The 17,251-nt window shown below is 38.5% G+C and overlaps 1 protein-coding gene across 5 annotated transcripts in view; it reads left to right on the top strand.

The window, feature by feature from the left end:
- BBX (BBX high mobility group box domain containing) overlaps positions 1-17,251 on the top strand; it is a 319,247-nt gene that overhangs the window by 288,479 nt on the left and 13,517 nt on the right. For 4 of the 5 annotated variants that reach the window (XM_014585118.2, XM_006170761.3, XM_006170762.3 and 1 more), the window contains 2 exons: positions 10,000-10,089; positions 11,436-11,495. In XM_014585118.2, the coding sequence (XP_014440604.1) occupies positions 10,000-10,089; positions 11,436-11,495 (150 nt within the window). The remainder of the gene's footprint in view (positions 1-9,999; positions 10,090-11,435; positions 11,496-17,251) is intronic. The other variant, XM_006170763.3, reaches the window with a different exon arrangement.

The following is a 17,251-nucleotide window of genomic DNA, read 5'->3' on the forward strand; positions in this document are numbered from 1 at the left end:
GTTCTCTTTTCACCCCTTTGACCCTTTTTTTTTTTTTTTTTTTTGGAGAAGTTTTTGCTATAGGACGCATGCGCTCACCAGACAGAGACAGAAAGTGAGAAATCACCCCCCAGGCGGGGATGGCCACGCCACAATCCCTTCTCCTCCATTCTCTTCTCAGGATCTTGGGCACACACGCACACTCGCCTGGCATGAGTTTTAAACCACCGGGTTCGGATGCGAACCGCGGTCGACTACGTGGGAGTCCAGCGACATAGCCATTATGCTAATTTCTAAAAGAAATAAGTGTAGGCATTGATACATTTACATAGCTCAGAACCATAGTACCTGATTGAGATTATTCCTCTGTTTTTCCAGTGATCTCCTTATTTGTATCTGTATTTTCAAATCGTCTCTTTCCTTTTCCCATTGTTCCCCCACTGTCTCTGCCCCATGCCTTATGTAATGGGTCTCATCAAAAACACTACAAGGAAAAGGGATGAAAATAGCTTTAAATGCCACTTTATTCCAACTGGGCTTGATACATGTTATAGTAAGACAGAACATGATGATTTAGAAGTAGAATTTCCCTTTGCTTCTAAAACCAAATTATCCAGTAAATTATTATCCATCTAATTCACAAGTAATTCAACTAAAATAGCCCAGTTTTATAGTGTTAGATTCTGTTCTCTCTCACAGTTATTTGCATATTTTTGAAGTGTTTATTTATTTCATGAAAGAGAGCACCCACAACAGGTTCTCAAAACCGCACCTCACCCACCAACCTCAACCAGCCCCAGATCACGGGCACTCACCTGCCCTGTGTTTCCGGGGAGGTCTCCGTATGCTAACCAGGAATCTTCCCCTGTGGATCAGCCTCACTCGAGCATCATGTTTTACTACTGCATACCTGTCCAGCCTGATTTGTTCATATTTTTAAATCTAAATTTAATGTAACTTCTAACTTCTTATTTTGACATATTATTTTATGTATACTGTTAGTGCATGATCTTTAAATGGTAGTCTTCAAGCAGAAGTAGGGTCACAGAGAAAAAGGGATTGAGTTCAATTTAAAGTGTTTAAATTGTGCTCTGACCCTTGAGTTTACTTTTCCTTCTTTATCCCTTCTGTCTTTACATAATTACTTGACCCATTATCAAATATACTGTTGTTGATCTTTCTTGGTTTCTTCCAACCACACTTATATTTTAAGGATGAAATTCAAAATGTAGGATTTAAGATTGTAAAAAAAAATCACAGTGATGATAAAGGAAGCTAATTTTAAAATGAAAGATTGAAGACAGAATTCCCATTTGGGATTGAGCCAAGGCGAGGATACATTGACTTTTAGAGAACTGAGATCCGATAGTAGCCAGGCTAACCTTTCCTATTAGGAAGTTATAGCTTCCACCTTGGGCAGAACTCTGGATTTTGCCCTGTGAGAGGCAAATGAGTTTTGGTTCATTGCCACCAAACTGTTTTGTCATCATGGTGACAGCATGATTGCAGATGTGAAAGGTATACCTTTTATAATCTTGAGTGTCTTAAAAGTACATTTATGTCCAGTCCAGTGGCAGTGGCTTGTTTACCCTGAGAATTTACTCAGGTCAACAGGTCACATGCCTAGCAGCTGGGAGCACTTTCAGTTATTGCAAAGGAATTTTTTCTTATATTGATTACTCAGTACTTTTATGTCCAATACAACAACGACAGCCTAATCTTAGAACAAAACCCTTTCTATTTTCATAGTTTAAAGACATGAAACTATAGAACCCTTGGTAAAAAGCACCACCGCTGGAGTTGTGCCTAACGTTTGTTTTTTGACAACCGTTTTAAAGGACAGATTTCCCTTAATTCACCTTGCCTGCTCAGCTGAAAGAATTAACAAACTAGATAACACTTTAATGGTTCTTGTGTCACTGTAGCATCTCACCTTCCAAAATATCCATTTTTTTAGTAAACCTTGAACAACATTAATGTTTTGTCTCTTTCTCTCTCTTTTTTTTTTTTTTTTAGAGAGAGAGACTTTTTGCTATAGGGTTTGTGTGTTTGCTGGAGAAAGAGACAAAGTGAGAAATCATTTCCTCCTGGGGGAATGGCCACACTCCAGTTTGTCTCCTCCATTCACCTCTTGGAATTTTAGACATGCACACACATGTCTCCAGCGTGAGTTTCAGGCTACTGGGTCCAGGACTCAAATTGCAGTCCACTGCATGGGAATTCAGTGCCCTAACTACTATACCACCTGCTGGCCTCAACATTAATGTTTTTGGAAGGTTATTGTTAGTGCCTCTGACACACTCTTATTCTCTTGGCTTGTGGTTTAGCACTGCCATTTTCCACCTAGCCATGAAATTGGGGTACAATGGGGATTGATAACTTCATGACACAGACCATCCTGCTCAAAAACTTAATCAGATACCTAAGCCAGTTTGCATGCTAGCAGTGTGCGATTTTGTCCCAAGGAAGCTAAAGCTGATGTAAATACTCTCTCAAGAAATTTGGCAGGGAAAAAGACAGGATGTAAGCTTAAAGTAGTAGAATAAAAGACAATCGTCAGTTCTTTGTTTTCTGCGTGTTCCCTTCTAAAACTCTCTTTTCCACTTTTACTTACTACTGTCCATCTCACCCCATGGACTCATTTACATTAATAAAACATTAACTAAAGAAAAAAGATAGCAGATGTTCTCATAGTTGCTAGTTATTGCACATTTTGACTTTGTTCATTAGATAAATATTAAATGCTTGTACATACCTTGCTGTTGGGCAGAAATCAAGTTGTTCACTCTTGACTCTTCAAAATGCTGCTTTTCAGTGGCTACAGTTACATCTTATCTAGTACTTTTTTTTCAAGTTTGTCACTTTTTATCTAAATTTGTCATTTACTTGGAGTAGTTTTATAAGCTAGTTTGGGGACGGCTAGAAGGAAGGAATTTTTTAAATTTCAGTTTATAGACGCTTGCCTATGTACAAAACCACTCGGGGCATTCATTATTGGTAGCAAAGTAGACAAGCTCTATCTTTAGCTTGTCCGTAAATTTTACCTTTTAGGCTTCTCAGTACGGTTGGATCTGAAAAAATATATCCTTTCCTTCTTTCCTAACCCATTCCTTATATCAAATCAGTTTGCATCTGGGAACCACTTTTTTATATCATTCTCCCTGCGAGCCAAGACCTTATCATTATTATTTCTCCTACAGATATTATTAATTTCACTAGGATCTGTATGATCCAGAGAAGTCTCAAAATTGTTTTTCTGCTTTCTCCTACTTCTGTTTTTCCATGATTCCCTATGTATCATTCAGGTGCACCTTCTTGCAGTCTCCTGGGTCATATGAAATACATGGGGTAGTGACTGCCAACAAGTTATAGAAAACACCTATAATATTAGTATACTATATGCACATGATATATTTTCAAAACCTATTTTCTTTTATCTTATTTGCTCACCTTTTCCCCAAAGGAGACATCTTCTATTTCCATTTCAAACCACTGTCATTTAGTTAAGAAGTATTCGATATTGATTATTTACAAGGATGAATTTGTGTAATCATCAGAAAACACATATAGATTGCATCAGTATTAAGAGCAGCAACTGTCATTTCTGAAACTCTCATTTTGTGCCAGTCTTTTAAGAACTTTATTTATTTATTCATGCAACAAATATATATTGAGAACCACTCTTTGTGCTAAGCACCGTTCTAGGCACTTAGCTGTCTTTGAGTGAAATCAAAGAATGCCACTGCCGTGGAGGTTACATTATAGTGGGAGGAGCCAAACAATAAACAAGCCTACATCAGGAATTTAAAGTGTTTGAAGGTGGGAAGTGCTATGGGGGGTTGGGGGAGTAGGTTGATCAAGCAACTAAGCAGAGGATCAGCCAGGGAAAAAAACTAGAATAACACTATAAACCAACTGGAACTTATAGATATATGTACAACACCTTATTCAACAATAGCAGAGTTTATGTTCTTCTCAAGTACACATGGAACAATCCTCAGAATAGACCACATACTACTGTAAAATAAACCAGTAAAGTTAAAAGTATCGAAATAATGTAATGTTCTCTGACCACAGTGAAATGAAAGTAAAAATCATAGTAGGAAAAGTTGGGAAATTCACAAATATGTGGAAATTAAACTGCATATTCCTAGATAACTAGTGTATTAAAGAAGAAGTCAAAGGGAAATCAGAAAGTACTGTACAAAGAATAAAAAAATGAAGACACAGTATACTAAAACTTAAGGGATACACTTAAAACAATGTCTTGAGGGAAATTTAGAGCTTGGAATGCCTATATTAAGAAAAAAGAAAGATCTAAGATCAATAATGTAGCCTTCTACCTTACAACACTAGAAAAAGAACAAAGGGAACCAAAGAAACAGAAGGAAGGAAATAATAAAGATTAGAGAAAAAAATCAGTGAGATGAAATTAATTAAAGAATAGAAAAACAGCAGAAAAGTCAAGTGAAACATAAAACTAGCTCTTTGAGAGGATGAACAAAATTGAGAAACAATTAACTAGGTTGACCAAGAGAAAAAAGAAGACAAATTTTTGGAAAACAAATTGAATAGAAGATATTATTACTTATTTTAAAATGATTGATCTAAAAAGTACACAGGGACCAAAAACAAAGAAACAAAAAACCCAGACTCACATGGCCTCAACATTAGATTCTCTCTCTCTCTGTCTCTTTAACAGAGATTTTATAGCATACCTGTGCTTGCTGGAAAAACAGAGAGACAGAAAGTGAGAAATCTCTCCCCAGGGGCATGGCCATGCCACAATCCCTTCTCCTCTCAGGATTTTGGACACATGCCTGGCATACGTTTTAAACCACTGGATCTGGGACTTAAAACACAGTCAACCTCAGGGGAGTCCAGTGACGTAACCATTACGCCATCTGTTGGTCCCTCAGTACTGGATTCTACCAAACATTTAAGGAATTAATAAGTTACTCGTTAACAAATCCAAAAATTAGAATAGGAGTGAGCACTTCCTAATTCATTCTGTATGAGTCCCATATTACACTAATGTTAAAGCTGAACAAAGATATCCCAAGAAATAAGAACTACAGATCAACATCTCTTATGTATATAGACATAAAAAATCCTCAACATAATACTAGGAAACCAAATCTAGTAACATATAAGAAGAGTTATACACCATGACTAAGTGGGATTTTACCATAGATTTGCAAGGTTGTTTATTATCTAAAAATCAAGTAATGTTATAAATCAATGAAATAGAAAAGAAAATTTATGCAATCATCTAAATAAATTTAAAGGAAAAAAAGCATTTGACTAAAATCTATTACCTTTTCATGATAAAAACACTAAACAAGCTAAGAATAGAAAGAAATCTTCTCAACCTGATAAAAGCATCTACAGAAAACATACAGCTAACATCATACTTAATGTTAGTAAAAGCTTGGATGCTTCTCCTCTAAGCTCAGGAAGAAGACAAGGATGTCCATTCCCACTACTCCTGCTCAACCTTGTACTAGAGGTTCTAGCCAGGGCATTTAGATAAGGAATAACAAAAGCCATCTAGATTAGAAAGGAAGAAGTAAAACTATCTTTGTTCTCAGATGACTTGATCTTGTGTATAGAAAATTTGGGTTTCAAGATAAGATCATTAGACAAAAACTAATATATTTCTGTATATTTGCAGTGAATAATCCAAAAATAAAAATATAAAAAGTTTTATTTACAGTAACATCCAAAAGCATAAAGTACTTAAGATTAGATTTAACAAAAGAAGTATAATACAAGGGACCAGCAGTTAGTGTAATGGCTATGTCACTGGACTCCCACATAGTCGACCGCGGTTCGAGACCCAGACCTGGTGGCTTAAACTGATGCCGGCACGTGTGCGTGCGTGCCCAATATCCCAAGAGGAGAATGGAGGAGAAGGGATTGCGGCATGGCCATCCCCCCTGGGGGGTGATTTCTTGCTTTCTATCTCTCTGTCTGTCTCTGCCTGGCAAGTGCACGCACCCCTATAGCAAAAGTCTCTTCAAAAAAAAAAAAAAGTATAATACAAAACTATAAAACATTGTTGAAAGAAGTATGTTAGTAATAAATGGAAAAATGTCTCTTGCTCATGAATCAGAGGACTAATTGTGTTAATGGAAACACTCCATATTGATTCACCGAATCATAGCTGAGTTATTGGTAGAAATTGACAGATGAACCTAAAGTTGATATGGAATTGCAAGAGATTCAAAATAGCCAAAACAATCTTGAAAATTAAGAAGTAGTAGTTCATTCCAAAACTGTGAAATAGCAGTTATTGAGACAGTGTTGTACTGTGTAAACATAGATGTAAAGATCAATAGATCAATGCAGTAAAATCCAAGGTCCAGAAATACACCCATATTTTTTTGGCCAGTTGATTTCCAACAGGGATACCAAGACTATCCAATAGGAAGATAATTTTTTTTTTTTCAAAGAATGGTGCTGGCACAACTGAATTTCCACATGCAGAAGAATGAAGGTGGGCTTTCTTAATACAAAATTAAACTTAAAATAGATCAAAGACTTAAATATAAGAGCCAAAACTATAAACGCTTGTCAAAGAAAACATAGGTGTAAATCTCTGTGATCTCAGAATTGACAGTGGATCTTTAGATAATGACACCAATGTTCACACAACAAGACATTAATGAATTGGACTATATCAAAAGTTTTTAAAATTTGTCCTTCAAAGGGCACTGTCAAGAAAGTGAAAAGAAACCCCACAGAATGGAAGAAAATGCTTGGCCAATCACATATCTGATGAAACTTTTAGGTTGAATATGTAAAGAACTCTTACAACTCAACAATTAAAAAGATAAGTTACCTGGCCCAGTCCAGTTGCCCAGTAATAAAGGGAATCAGATCCCACATAACTGACCACAATTTGAATCCTAGCCCAGTGACTTAAAAAAAAAATATATATATATATAAAATGTTGAATGTTGCATGTGTGCTCAAAATCCCAACAGAATGAAGACTGGATTGTGAAAGGACCATGTCCCATTGAGAGGTGTTCTAGTCCTCCCTCTCATTCTATCTTTCTCTCTGCCTTGCACATGCGTGCTCTGGCAACTTAAAAAAAGAAAAAAAAAGAAAAAAGAAAAAGTCAGTCAAAACTGGGCAAGTAATCTAACAAACATTTATTTAAAAAAAAAATAAATAAACAAGTGGCATGTAACTACATGAAAAGATGCTTGATATCATCACTCGTCAGGGAAGTACAAATCAAACCCAGTGAGAAAAATGCCACTTAACATCCATGGATAGCCAGAATGAAAGAGACAAATAACAATAAATGTTGGTGGTGATATAGAAAAATTGAGATCCTTATATGTTATGTTACTAGTGGGAATGTAAAATGGTGCAGCTGCTTTATTAAATAGTCTGGCAGTTCCTTAAAAGTTTAATCATAGTTACCATGTGACCAATAGTTCCACTTCTAGGTATATGCTTAAGAGGAATGAACATATATGTTCATGTAAAATTGTTTACATGAATTTTTAGAATAGCATTATTCATAATGTCCAAAATACAGAAACTGTTCAAAAAATAAATTATATCTATACAATGGAATATTATTCAGCCTGATAATATGCTGCAGCATGGATGAACCTTGAAAACACGTCAAAAAGGCAGTCGAGAACATATATGAGACACATACAAGACAGAGTTGTATGAAATTTTTGGGATAGGCAAATCTAGAGAGACAGAAAATAATTAGTGATTGCTTAGGGATGGGGAAAGGCAGATCTAGGAGGGATAATAGCGATAATTAAATATTCTAAAATCAGTGATGGTTACAGATACCTGTGAATATAAAAGCAAAGCCATGGAATTAAGTACTTCAAATGGGTAATCTATACACTATATGAATTCTATTCTAATAAAGCTGTCTTTGGAAGTCAGTGAAGGGGAAGGGAGATCACAAGATACTGGTATGAGGTCTGGTTGCAGATTTACTTAGGGTGGTCTGAAGGTATTTCAGCAGAGCTTTGAAGGTGATGAGGAAGTCAGCCATGTGGATGTCTGGAGAAGAGCATTTTTAGGCAGAGGTAACAGCTGGCACTAAGGTCCCCAAAGTAGGAGTGAGACTGCCTGTTCAGGAGACTGCCAGTGCAGCTAGAGAGGAGCAAAAGAGGAGGAGTTGAGGTTACAGAGGTAATGGGACTGTGAATCAGAGTCCTTGTAAGTAAGATGGTGTAAGATTGCTGGCTTTTCAACTACGCAGAACAGGTCTGGCTGGAGCAGTGCATTTGTGAGTCATCGGACTGTAGCTGATATTTAAAGCCCTGATACTTAGAGGCAGTCACCATAGGAGGGAGAGTACACAGAGAAGAAGACAAAGACCAGACCCAGGGCATTCCAAAATTAAGTCAGAGGAGAGAGGAGGCAGCAAAAGAGACAGGGAACACTCAGTGAGAAAGGAGAGAAAGCAAGAGAAGTGGTATCTTAGAATTCTGCCCAGAGATGGAAGTATTCGAGGCAGTGGGTGTGGCAGGAGAACTCGGCCATGTCAGCAGGCACAGCCAGTACAGTGAGGACCAGCAGCAGACTTCACAGCATGGGTTCCCTGATGACCCTGAGAAGAGCAGCCTTGTGAGCAGCAGGGCAGTGAGAGAAGGCAGACTGGAGAGAGAAACTGGAGACAGTGAGTACAGGCAACCTTTCTGAGGAGGGTTTTGAAACAGGGCAGAAACCAAGAACTGGGGCAGTAACTGACATGAGGGAAGTTTGAGCTTGAGAAGCCTTGGTTGGGGGTGGGGGGGCGTTGTTTTGAAGTTGGGAGAAATAATATATATTTATGTGCTGATGAGATGGCCCGTAAGAGGGAGAATAATGATGCACCAGACAGGGAGGCTAGGCTGGCACACAGATGGAGGGGCAGACTAGACCATAGCATAGATGGTTCTTGCAGGCGGAAGGCAAAGCCTGTGAGTGCAGATGCTGGAAGGTGGAGACCTGCAATGGGACATCTTCCTCACAGCAACCCCGAGTGTCAGACTCTTATGATCACTATGTCCGGATGAGGAAACAGAAGTTATGTAACAATGTTAAATCAGCCTCATAGGAATATCCATAAAGTATAGGAAACAGGCTGCTTTGGGGAGGTCAGTGCCGTTGTTGGTATTTCTGATTATTAACTGAAAAATCTTTACTGTTTTCTTTATCTGTGAAAACTAAGGAGAATCTGAGACTTCTCCTCCTCCCACCCAGAAAAAAAGAATTTTGGTAAATATTTTTCTAGTTTTAAGACACTTTTTTCTTCCTAGAATATCCTCAGAAAAGACCAGAAAGCTGTCTAATGTGCTCAGGTCAGCTGTTACCCTGAAAGTGCTGTTCTTGTGAAAATCACTTTCCCAGGAAAGATGAAATGCATATGCCATCCTTTTCTTCATGGTATTTGGGAGTCTAAAATCTTTTCTCTATTATAGACTGTAGCCACTCTGTGCTGTTGCTGTTTTTAGTCTGTTTCTACTCACTAAATCTGTAGTTTTTGCTTAGGGAGTCCCAGCCCTAATGGAGGCTTCCGCCCAATACATTTCTAGAGAAAATTTCTCTGAGTCTTATGCTTTTATTTTGTAATTTGCTATAGGGTGTATGTGCTCGCCAGAGAGAGAGCAGGAAAGTAAAAAAAATCACTCCTCATGGGGGATGACCACACTGCAATTTCTTCTCCCCATTTTCTCATGATTTGGGATATGCACAAACACACACCCAGCATGATTTTCAAACTGCTGGGTCCAGGACTGACCATACCGCCAGCCATTGAAATTCAGCCACCTTAACCACTGTACCACCAGCTAGCCCTTCATTGGGTTTTAAATAAGCCTAAAGAAGGGGGCTGAGCCCAGTTAAGCAAATGAAGATGCAAGATGACATTCCTTGTGACTCCATTTGCTTATTCCACCAGAGGGATGAGAGCACAGTTGTTTAAAAGCTTACACTACTGTTTTATGAAACATTGAATTTAAAATCTATTTATATTAATATTGTCTGTAGGTCCTTTCCAGTCTCAGAAAAAGAACTTATTCCACAAAATTGTCAGCAAATATAAGCACAAAAAGGAGAAGCCTAATGTTCCGGAAAAAGGTATTGGTGCCTTCCACCCTCCATTAAGGTTTCTTGGTCACCTCCATTGTGAAGCCACTTTGAGTACTGCTTCCACACGCTGCCTTGGCCTTCTCCTCCCCCGTGCTTGCTTCCATGCCATCAGCTCCTGACGCAGGCAGATTCATTCTCTGGAGACTCTGCAGATAATTGCACATCTCCTTCACTTGGATTCCTACTCAAATCTATATTCGTCTCTATCTTCAGAGTTTCATCTGAATCCTGAAATTGCTTCTCTTCACATGTATTTGTGTAAAACAGTCTTCGCAGCCTCTTATCCATTCATTTTCTTTTGCTATTCTCGTGTTTGGCCGCCTTCATATCATGACCGCATTTTCCTACTTCCCGAGATCTTACCAGTTTCAAATTCTTGTGAGAAGTCCCACCACTTCTGTACCTTGACACTCGAGGATTCTTGTGGACCTCTTTCTCCACTTCAGTCGTAACCTAGCTCTTTTTCCCCATCTCTGTATTTCACATTCGCCAGACTCTGCTGCATCTCCATCAGTCTCAGAACTTTATTTCCTGAAGGCACTAGAGTCTTACTGCACTCTCCTCTCCCTCTATGCTGAACACCTCTCTCGTTATGATCTCGATGAGCCCTTGAACCTAGTCAGGACTCATCTTAAGATCTCTTCTCTCGTAGTTCAGGACTCCTGTTCTTCTTTCACATGAAAGATAAACCTTCCCATCTGGCTCAGCGCAGCCACGCGTCCTATAGGTTGGGTTTCTTTAGCATCTCCCTGCATGTTAGTGTCGTGATGACCATAAACCTACTCATCTGACACTTATATCATCCTATTTGCATGGCCACATGTGAAGCATTCTGTGTTTCCTGAATGAGGCTATAATTGCAGCCGTCTTCTGTGTTTGGACATGTGTGCTTGTGTGTTCCTGTGTATAACCTTTTGCTTAATCTGAATTTAATTTTCACCTTCATTTCAGCTTCTTAGTTATGTTTCCTGTATTGATATCTTTTCCCTGTGCTTCCGGTGAAGAGACATTCTTTAGATAAAGCATCAGCTTTGTCATTCCCCTTTACTGATCTTCAAATTACCTTGATTAAACATGCAGAAATTATTCAGTGTAGTATAGTTATACAGTATATCTCATAAAGGATAAAAATTTGCTTATTTTAATCCATTTTCTATATAACCTCATTGTTTTAGTTGGCAAATGCCAAACTGATAATTGCATAATTGAAATAAAATCGTGCTCCTTTGTGTGACGTTTCATATTCAGTTATTTTGTGTAAAGTCTTACTTTTATAGTATGTGTGTCTATACTAGGAATAGCGTCTCACTTTCCATTTCTGTGATTGTTTTTAGGAAGTGGGGATAAATGGTCAAACAAGCAGCTCTTCTTGGATGCCATTCACCCTACAGAAGGTAAAGGAAGCAATATATGTGGTTTAATTTCAAGTTGTCTAGACTGGAAATGGCACAGTTGCATAGTCTTAAGGGCATATCAGCTTTAGACCTGTGTGTTCATAAATAGGTTATTTTACATTTTCAGATCAAAACCATTATCTGGGGGGCTCCTGCCAAGGGGCTGTGTGCCATGTGTTGATTTGTGTAACCTTTGAATTGTATTAGCCGGTGATTAGAGATCATTCATAACTATACATAATCAGCATTGCAGTTTATGTTGCAGGCAGGTGCTTGTGTTCACAGGAGTTAGCATAGGGCGTTATGAGGCTCCTCTGGTTGACTTGGTGTGGGCAGTGATTTCTCACCTGAACATTTTCCGTAGCCCACCTCCCAGTACCTCTATGTTAAAAATAGAATGACTCTGAGGCTTCTGTATTCCCAACCAAAATCCATTATTAACTAGTCATGTTACAGGTTTTAGGTGCAGAGTTTATTTCACAATCTCCCACAGTCACATTTTATTTGTGACTTTATCTAACTAACGTTAAATATTGAATCCTTAGGTGAATGCTAATTTCTGTGATGGCTAATAAACCATTCTTGGGACCAGCAGTTTGTGTAATGGCTATGTCACTGGACTCCCATGTAGTTGACCACGGTTTGAGTCCCAGATCTGATGGCTTAAACTCACCCCGGGCACGTGTGTGTACATGCCCATGATCCCGAGGGGAGAACGGAGGAGAAGGGATTGCGGCGTGGCCATCCCCCCTGGGGGGTGATTTCTCACTTTCTGTCCCTCTCTGTCTTTCTGGGAAACTCTTGCACCCTATAGCAAAACCTCTTAAAAAAAAAAAAGGAAGAAAGAGAGAAAGAAAGAAACCATTCTTTGGGAACAGCAGATGGCATAATGTTTATGAACCCCTGTGTGTCTGATCCCAGTTCAAGTCCCGGACCTGGTGCCTTGAATCTCACACCAGGGGAGAGAGCGTGCACACTGAAAATCCCAAGAAGATAATAGAGGAGAAGGGATTGCAATATGGCCATCCCCCAATGGGGGGAGCGGCGTGAGGGTGATTTCTTGTTTTCTGTCTCTCATGCAAGCACACATGCCTTAGAGCAAAAATATTTCTCAAAAAAAAATAAAAAAAGATGTCCTTTCATCCGTTGTAGATACCAAAAGAGTTGAATGTTTTTAATGCCTGATGAGGAGCTGCTCCATTTGAAACTATAAGGAATCTTAGCCATCAACCAGTTTGGATCCCTTTGGTTTCCATATGTCCAAAAGGAGAACTCTGAGCGAGTCCACATCTCTTGATTCCCAAATACACTCTTCTTGTTCCTTTTCTGAAAAGGAGAAAAATTAAAATGCACAGTTGACCTAAGTCATTTATTAGTAACACATTCTTGAGATTTAATATATATATATTCTAGTTTGAGTTAAAATTAAATAAATACTTTGGTCCGATAGGTACAGTTACCATGAGCCACATCTGCTTTTGCATTATTTTACTTTTACAGAAAATGCCTATAGTGCACTTATAATTTCTTTTTTTTTTGGAGAATGTTGTATTTTTTGTTTTTTTTTTCTCGCTATAGGGCACGTGCACTCGACAGACAGACAGAGAGAGACATAGAGACAGAAAGCAAGAAATCACCCCCCAGGGGGGATGGGCACGCCGCAATCCCTTCTCCTCCATTCTCCTCTCGGGATCTTGGGCACGCACGCACACGCGCCTGGCGTGATTTTTAAGCCACTGGGTCCGGGACACGAACCGCAGTCAACTACGTGGGAGTCCAGTGATATAGCCATTACACTAACTGCTGGTTCCCTGCACTTATAATTTCACACAACCTCCGTAGAGCACAAGGGGTCTTGAAAAAGTTTATGGAAAATGCATTTCATGAAAAAACTGTCAGTTTCCATTTTTTTTACACTAATATAAACTCAGACTTTTGTTCCATTTTCCACACTTTTTCAAGTCCCCCTCATGTTAGCTTTGCTTATACACTGGCAAAATGAAATGTGAATTGTGCTTTTTTTCAGAATTAAATATCCTAACAACCCCAAATTGATACCATGGTACCATAGCTCTGTGTATTTTTAAATTATAGTCCACACAGATTTGATAAATGTAAGGAGCCCCATAAACTATGAAAGGAATCTAAATGGCATTTAAAACTACATTACTCTTTACTTGACATTATACTGTTCTAGTTTGGCCCCATAATGCAGCTTTTAAGTCTTTTGTGTGGTGAGCCAGATCCCACATGGCCGACTGCAGTTCAATTCCCAGCCAAGCCACACCAGCTTGAAAAATATACCAGGCGCATGTGTGTGCATACCCCAAATCCTCATGGGATGGAGAAATGGAAGAAAATGGATTGCATAGTAACCATGCCCCATAGAGGGGGTGCTTTCTCTCTCTCTTTCACACACATACACATACACACACGCACACACAGTGAACATGCACACCTTCTGACAAAAAGAGAAATAAAAAGAAATGGAAAATGGTATTATTCTACTCTGTTTTGTGTTTTAAACACAACATTTTGCAGAGTACCAAAAGATGTGCAGTGTTGTAGAAAGAGCACTTACGTAGAATTTAGGAAGTCTGGGTGCTAGTCTTAAATCTGCTACTAATTAGCATTTTTTCAGTAAGACAGATTTTTTTTTAACCTCTTTGGGATTCACCTGCCACATCTATAAATTAAATATGTATGTGACTCGTGTGTTTAGAGATTGAGTGAATGAGGAGATTTGGTAATATATACATTGTAAACTCAATTTCCCCTCTAACACTTGCAGTTTTTATTGCTGTAGAATCTTTAGTGGATGGTATGATGCTAGAAACACCATATTCTGCAATCCTAATTTTCTTCGGGGAGGCAGAGATGAGACACACATTGATTTGGAGCCTTATAGGCAATCCCAAGAGGTTAGAAGAAGTAAAATTATTATTGGTGATATTTAATTATATTTATTATTTATGTGTATGAAACAAAACTTGAAAACATGCACTGCAAAATGCTTGTCTTTTATTTGGTGTAGGGTGCAAACTAATTTTATGTGGCCAGGAAAAAAGGAATCAATTTGAGTATCAGAAATTACTAGTAATTTAATGTGACTCTTTTTGGTGATTTATTTTCATTACCAACCCCAGCATTTACTTGTTCGGATAGTGACTATGCTCTTTGTGAATTACCCTAGGCTCTTTACTTCCTCTCTCTCACCTTTGCTTATTAAAACTTTGCCTTGGAGGGCATAAATATATAGGAACAGAAAATGAAACCATACATACATACCTGATCATGTTAGCATGCATAAGCCATCTTGCGCAAAGGTTAGATAGGAATTGCTTGTAGCTGATGTCTATAATAGAAATGTTGATTCAACTGAGCCTGCAGCTGTTGGGCCATTCCTGACTTCCCTAAAGTGGATGGCTTAAAGTTCACTATGTTTTCTTTACACCACTGGGTGTATAATCTTTAGCTGCTTAGTAATACAGCTGAGGTTCAAATATTAAGTGTATAATCCTTTTACACATTTGTTTTCCTCTGTACTTTTAAAATTCAAAATGACTAAACTATTTCCTGAAACTCTTGCATTTAAAAACAAAACAAAAAAAAAAAAAAAAAAAAAAAAAAACCCATTGTCCATAAGCCTAGAATTAAAAGTAAAATGTTCAGATAAACCAAAAAGGCCTATGTCTGCCCCTCTGTTTAAAAAAAAACCCATTGTCCATAAGCCTAGAATTAAAAGTAAAATGTTCAGATAAACCAAAAAGGCCTATGTCTGCCCCTCTGTTTATCTTTATCTTTCCACCAAGTTATGGTCCACCAAGTTATGGTGTCACTCAAGCAACATATGCTAATGCTTAAGCTTGAGGCCTCTAATTGCGGTAATAACTGATGATAATAGTTAACACTTTATCACTTCATATTTTACAGAAGACCTTCACATATATCTATATTTTATTTTAATTCATCTTGAAAGCAGTCCCAGTGAATTAAGGAGGCATCTCAGCCCCAAATACATTGGGTAAAGGATTAAAGCCCAGCCAACACACAAGAAGGGAAGAAAACAGGATTTTGTCCAGTTAGGCACATTGACCACTACAGATGCAATTTTTCAAGCCTATATGTAGACTTTTAACTTTTATATGGTTCACATGTTGAAAATGTAAATCATATTTTACCCAAAACAAAACAAAACACCTCAGACTAGGAATTGCCATAAAATCAGTTTCTTTACAATAGATAGATCTAATTACAGGGGCGGGGACAGGGAAGCCTGGTTTATAGTTAGATTTTTCTAACATGATCCACAGAATACCATCTAACTTCCATCTCTTTTCTCAAGGTTGAAATAGTTGCTCTCTAATTTTAGCAAAGTGTCCCAGAAGCTTAGGTAAGGCCCATTCATTTGATCCTTTTTCCTGTGTTCCAGTCAGCATCTGACTATCATTTCTGCTCGTGGAAAACCAACCAAAGGCAATGAAAGTCCATATCTGGCTATAATAATTTTAGCAGAAGTTTGAATCCCCCAGCTGGAATGTGAATTCATGACTCTGGAGCACTCTAGTGGCCTCCTGGGGTATAATGCAAGTTTAGTGCTGCTTTCCCGAAAAATTTACTCCACATTTTGGGAACAGAGTTTGGAAAACCAGACAGTCTCTTATTGTCACATTCCTAATGTGGCTCCAGAAGTGAGCTCACATTATCACTCTCAGATGATACACTCCAAGTGTGTTATGGTTATTGTTGAGTGTAAAAACTAGCCCTGTAGACTTGTTCTGCAGTGCTTGAGTAGTTTTGTGTGTTCAATTAAAAGCTGAAAGAGAAATGTTTCTGGATGACAGAGCCTTTCATTTCTCGCATTTCCACTAATTTGGCAGGAGGGGGAAGGAACTGGCTGGCTGTCTTCCATACTTAACTTTTGGGCTTGTTTCTCTCTATGAGCTTTTTTCATTTCAAGTTCTTCACCACTAAGTCTTTGTTTGCTTTGCCTGTGTTGCTGGACTCAGATCTATAGTTTTGTCCCAGGCAAGTACTTCTTGGACTCACTCAGGATTACTTGCCTTTCCCAATTCTTCCATCTTAGAAGGTTCTCCCTAAAGGCTAACCCTGAAGGCTCTCCTCAATCTAGACCAAGAAAGAAGAGGGTACAGACTGGGGTTAACTCCGGGGTCGTCTTCCAGACTCTAGGAAGGTTCATGTTACATGCCTTATTTGATCTGCAGGGTCCATGGTTACTTCTTTATCTAATAGCAGATTTAGAGAAAAGTTCTGGATATTTGATTACCTTCCTCTGAGGACTTCTGAGAACTTTGTGTATCCCCCTCCCTCACCCCCCAGTGGGGGTGCCACCTGACTCACTTCCTGTCTTCTAGTAGGCTGACCTCTGGTCCTTGAGGATCACTGATACCTTCTAGCTAACCTGCCTTTCATCATCTGATGGTTTCTGAGCTTTCTCTAGTCCATTCTGCTTTTAGGCCTAAATTGTACCCTATATGCAATCCCTTTGCAGCCATGCTTTGGCTTCTTACTCCTTTTTTTTATCAATTCATGTGTAACAAACTAGAAAAGGAACAACTATTGCATAGAAATGAAACCATTGGAAGACTCACCAAAGAAACAAAACCCAGTGCTAGTCAGATGTCTTGTTCCCCAGGCTCATGACTGCAGCTGGCTGGAGGCTTATTTTGTCCTGACCAAGACTAAGCTCAGACTAGGTAGCAAAAATGGTTGGTTTTTTTTTTTTTTTTTTTTTT

The sequence above is a fragment of the Tupaia chinensis genome, unplaced genomic scaffold, assembly GCF_000334495.1.
Source record: "Tupaia chinensis unplaced genomic scaffold, TupChi_1.0 Scaffold148904_1, whole genome shotgun sequence".
Classification (NCBI taxonomy): domain Eukaryota; kingdom Metazoa; phylum Chordata; class Mammalia; order Scandentia; family Tupaiidae; genus Tupaia; species Tupaia belangeri.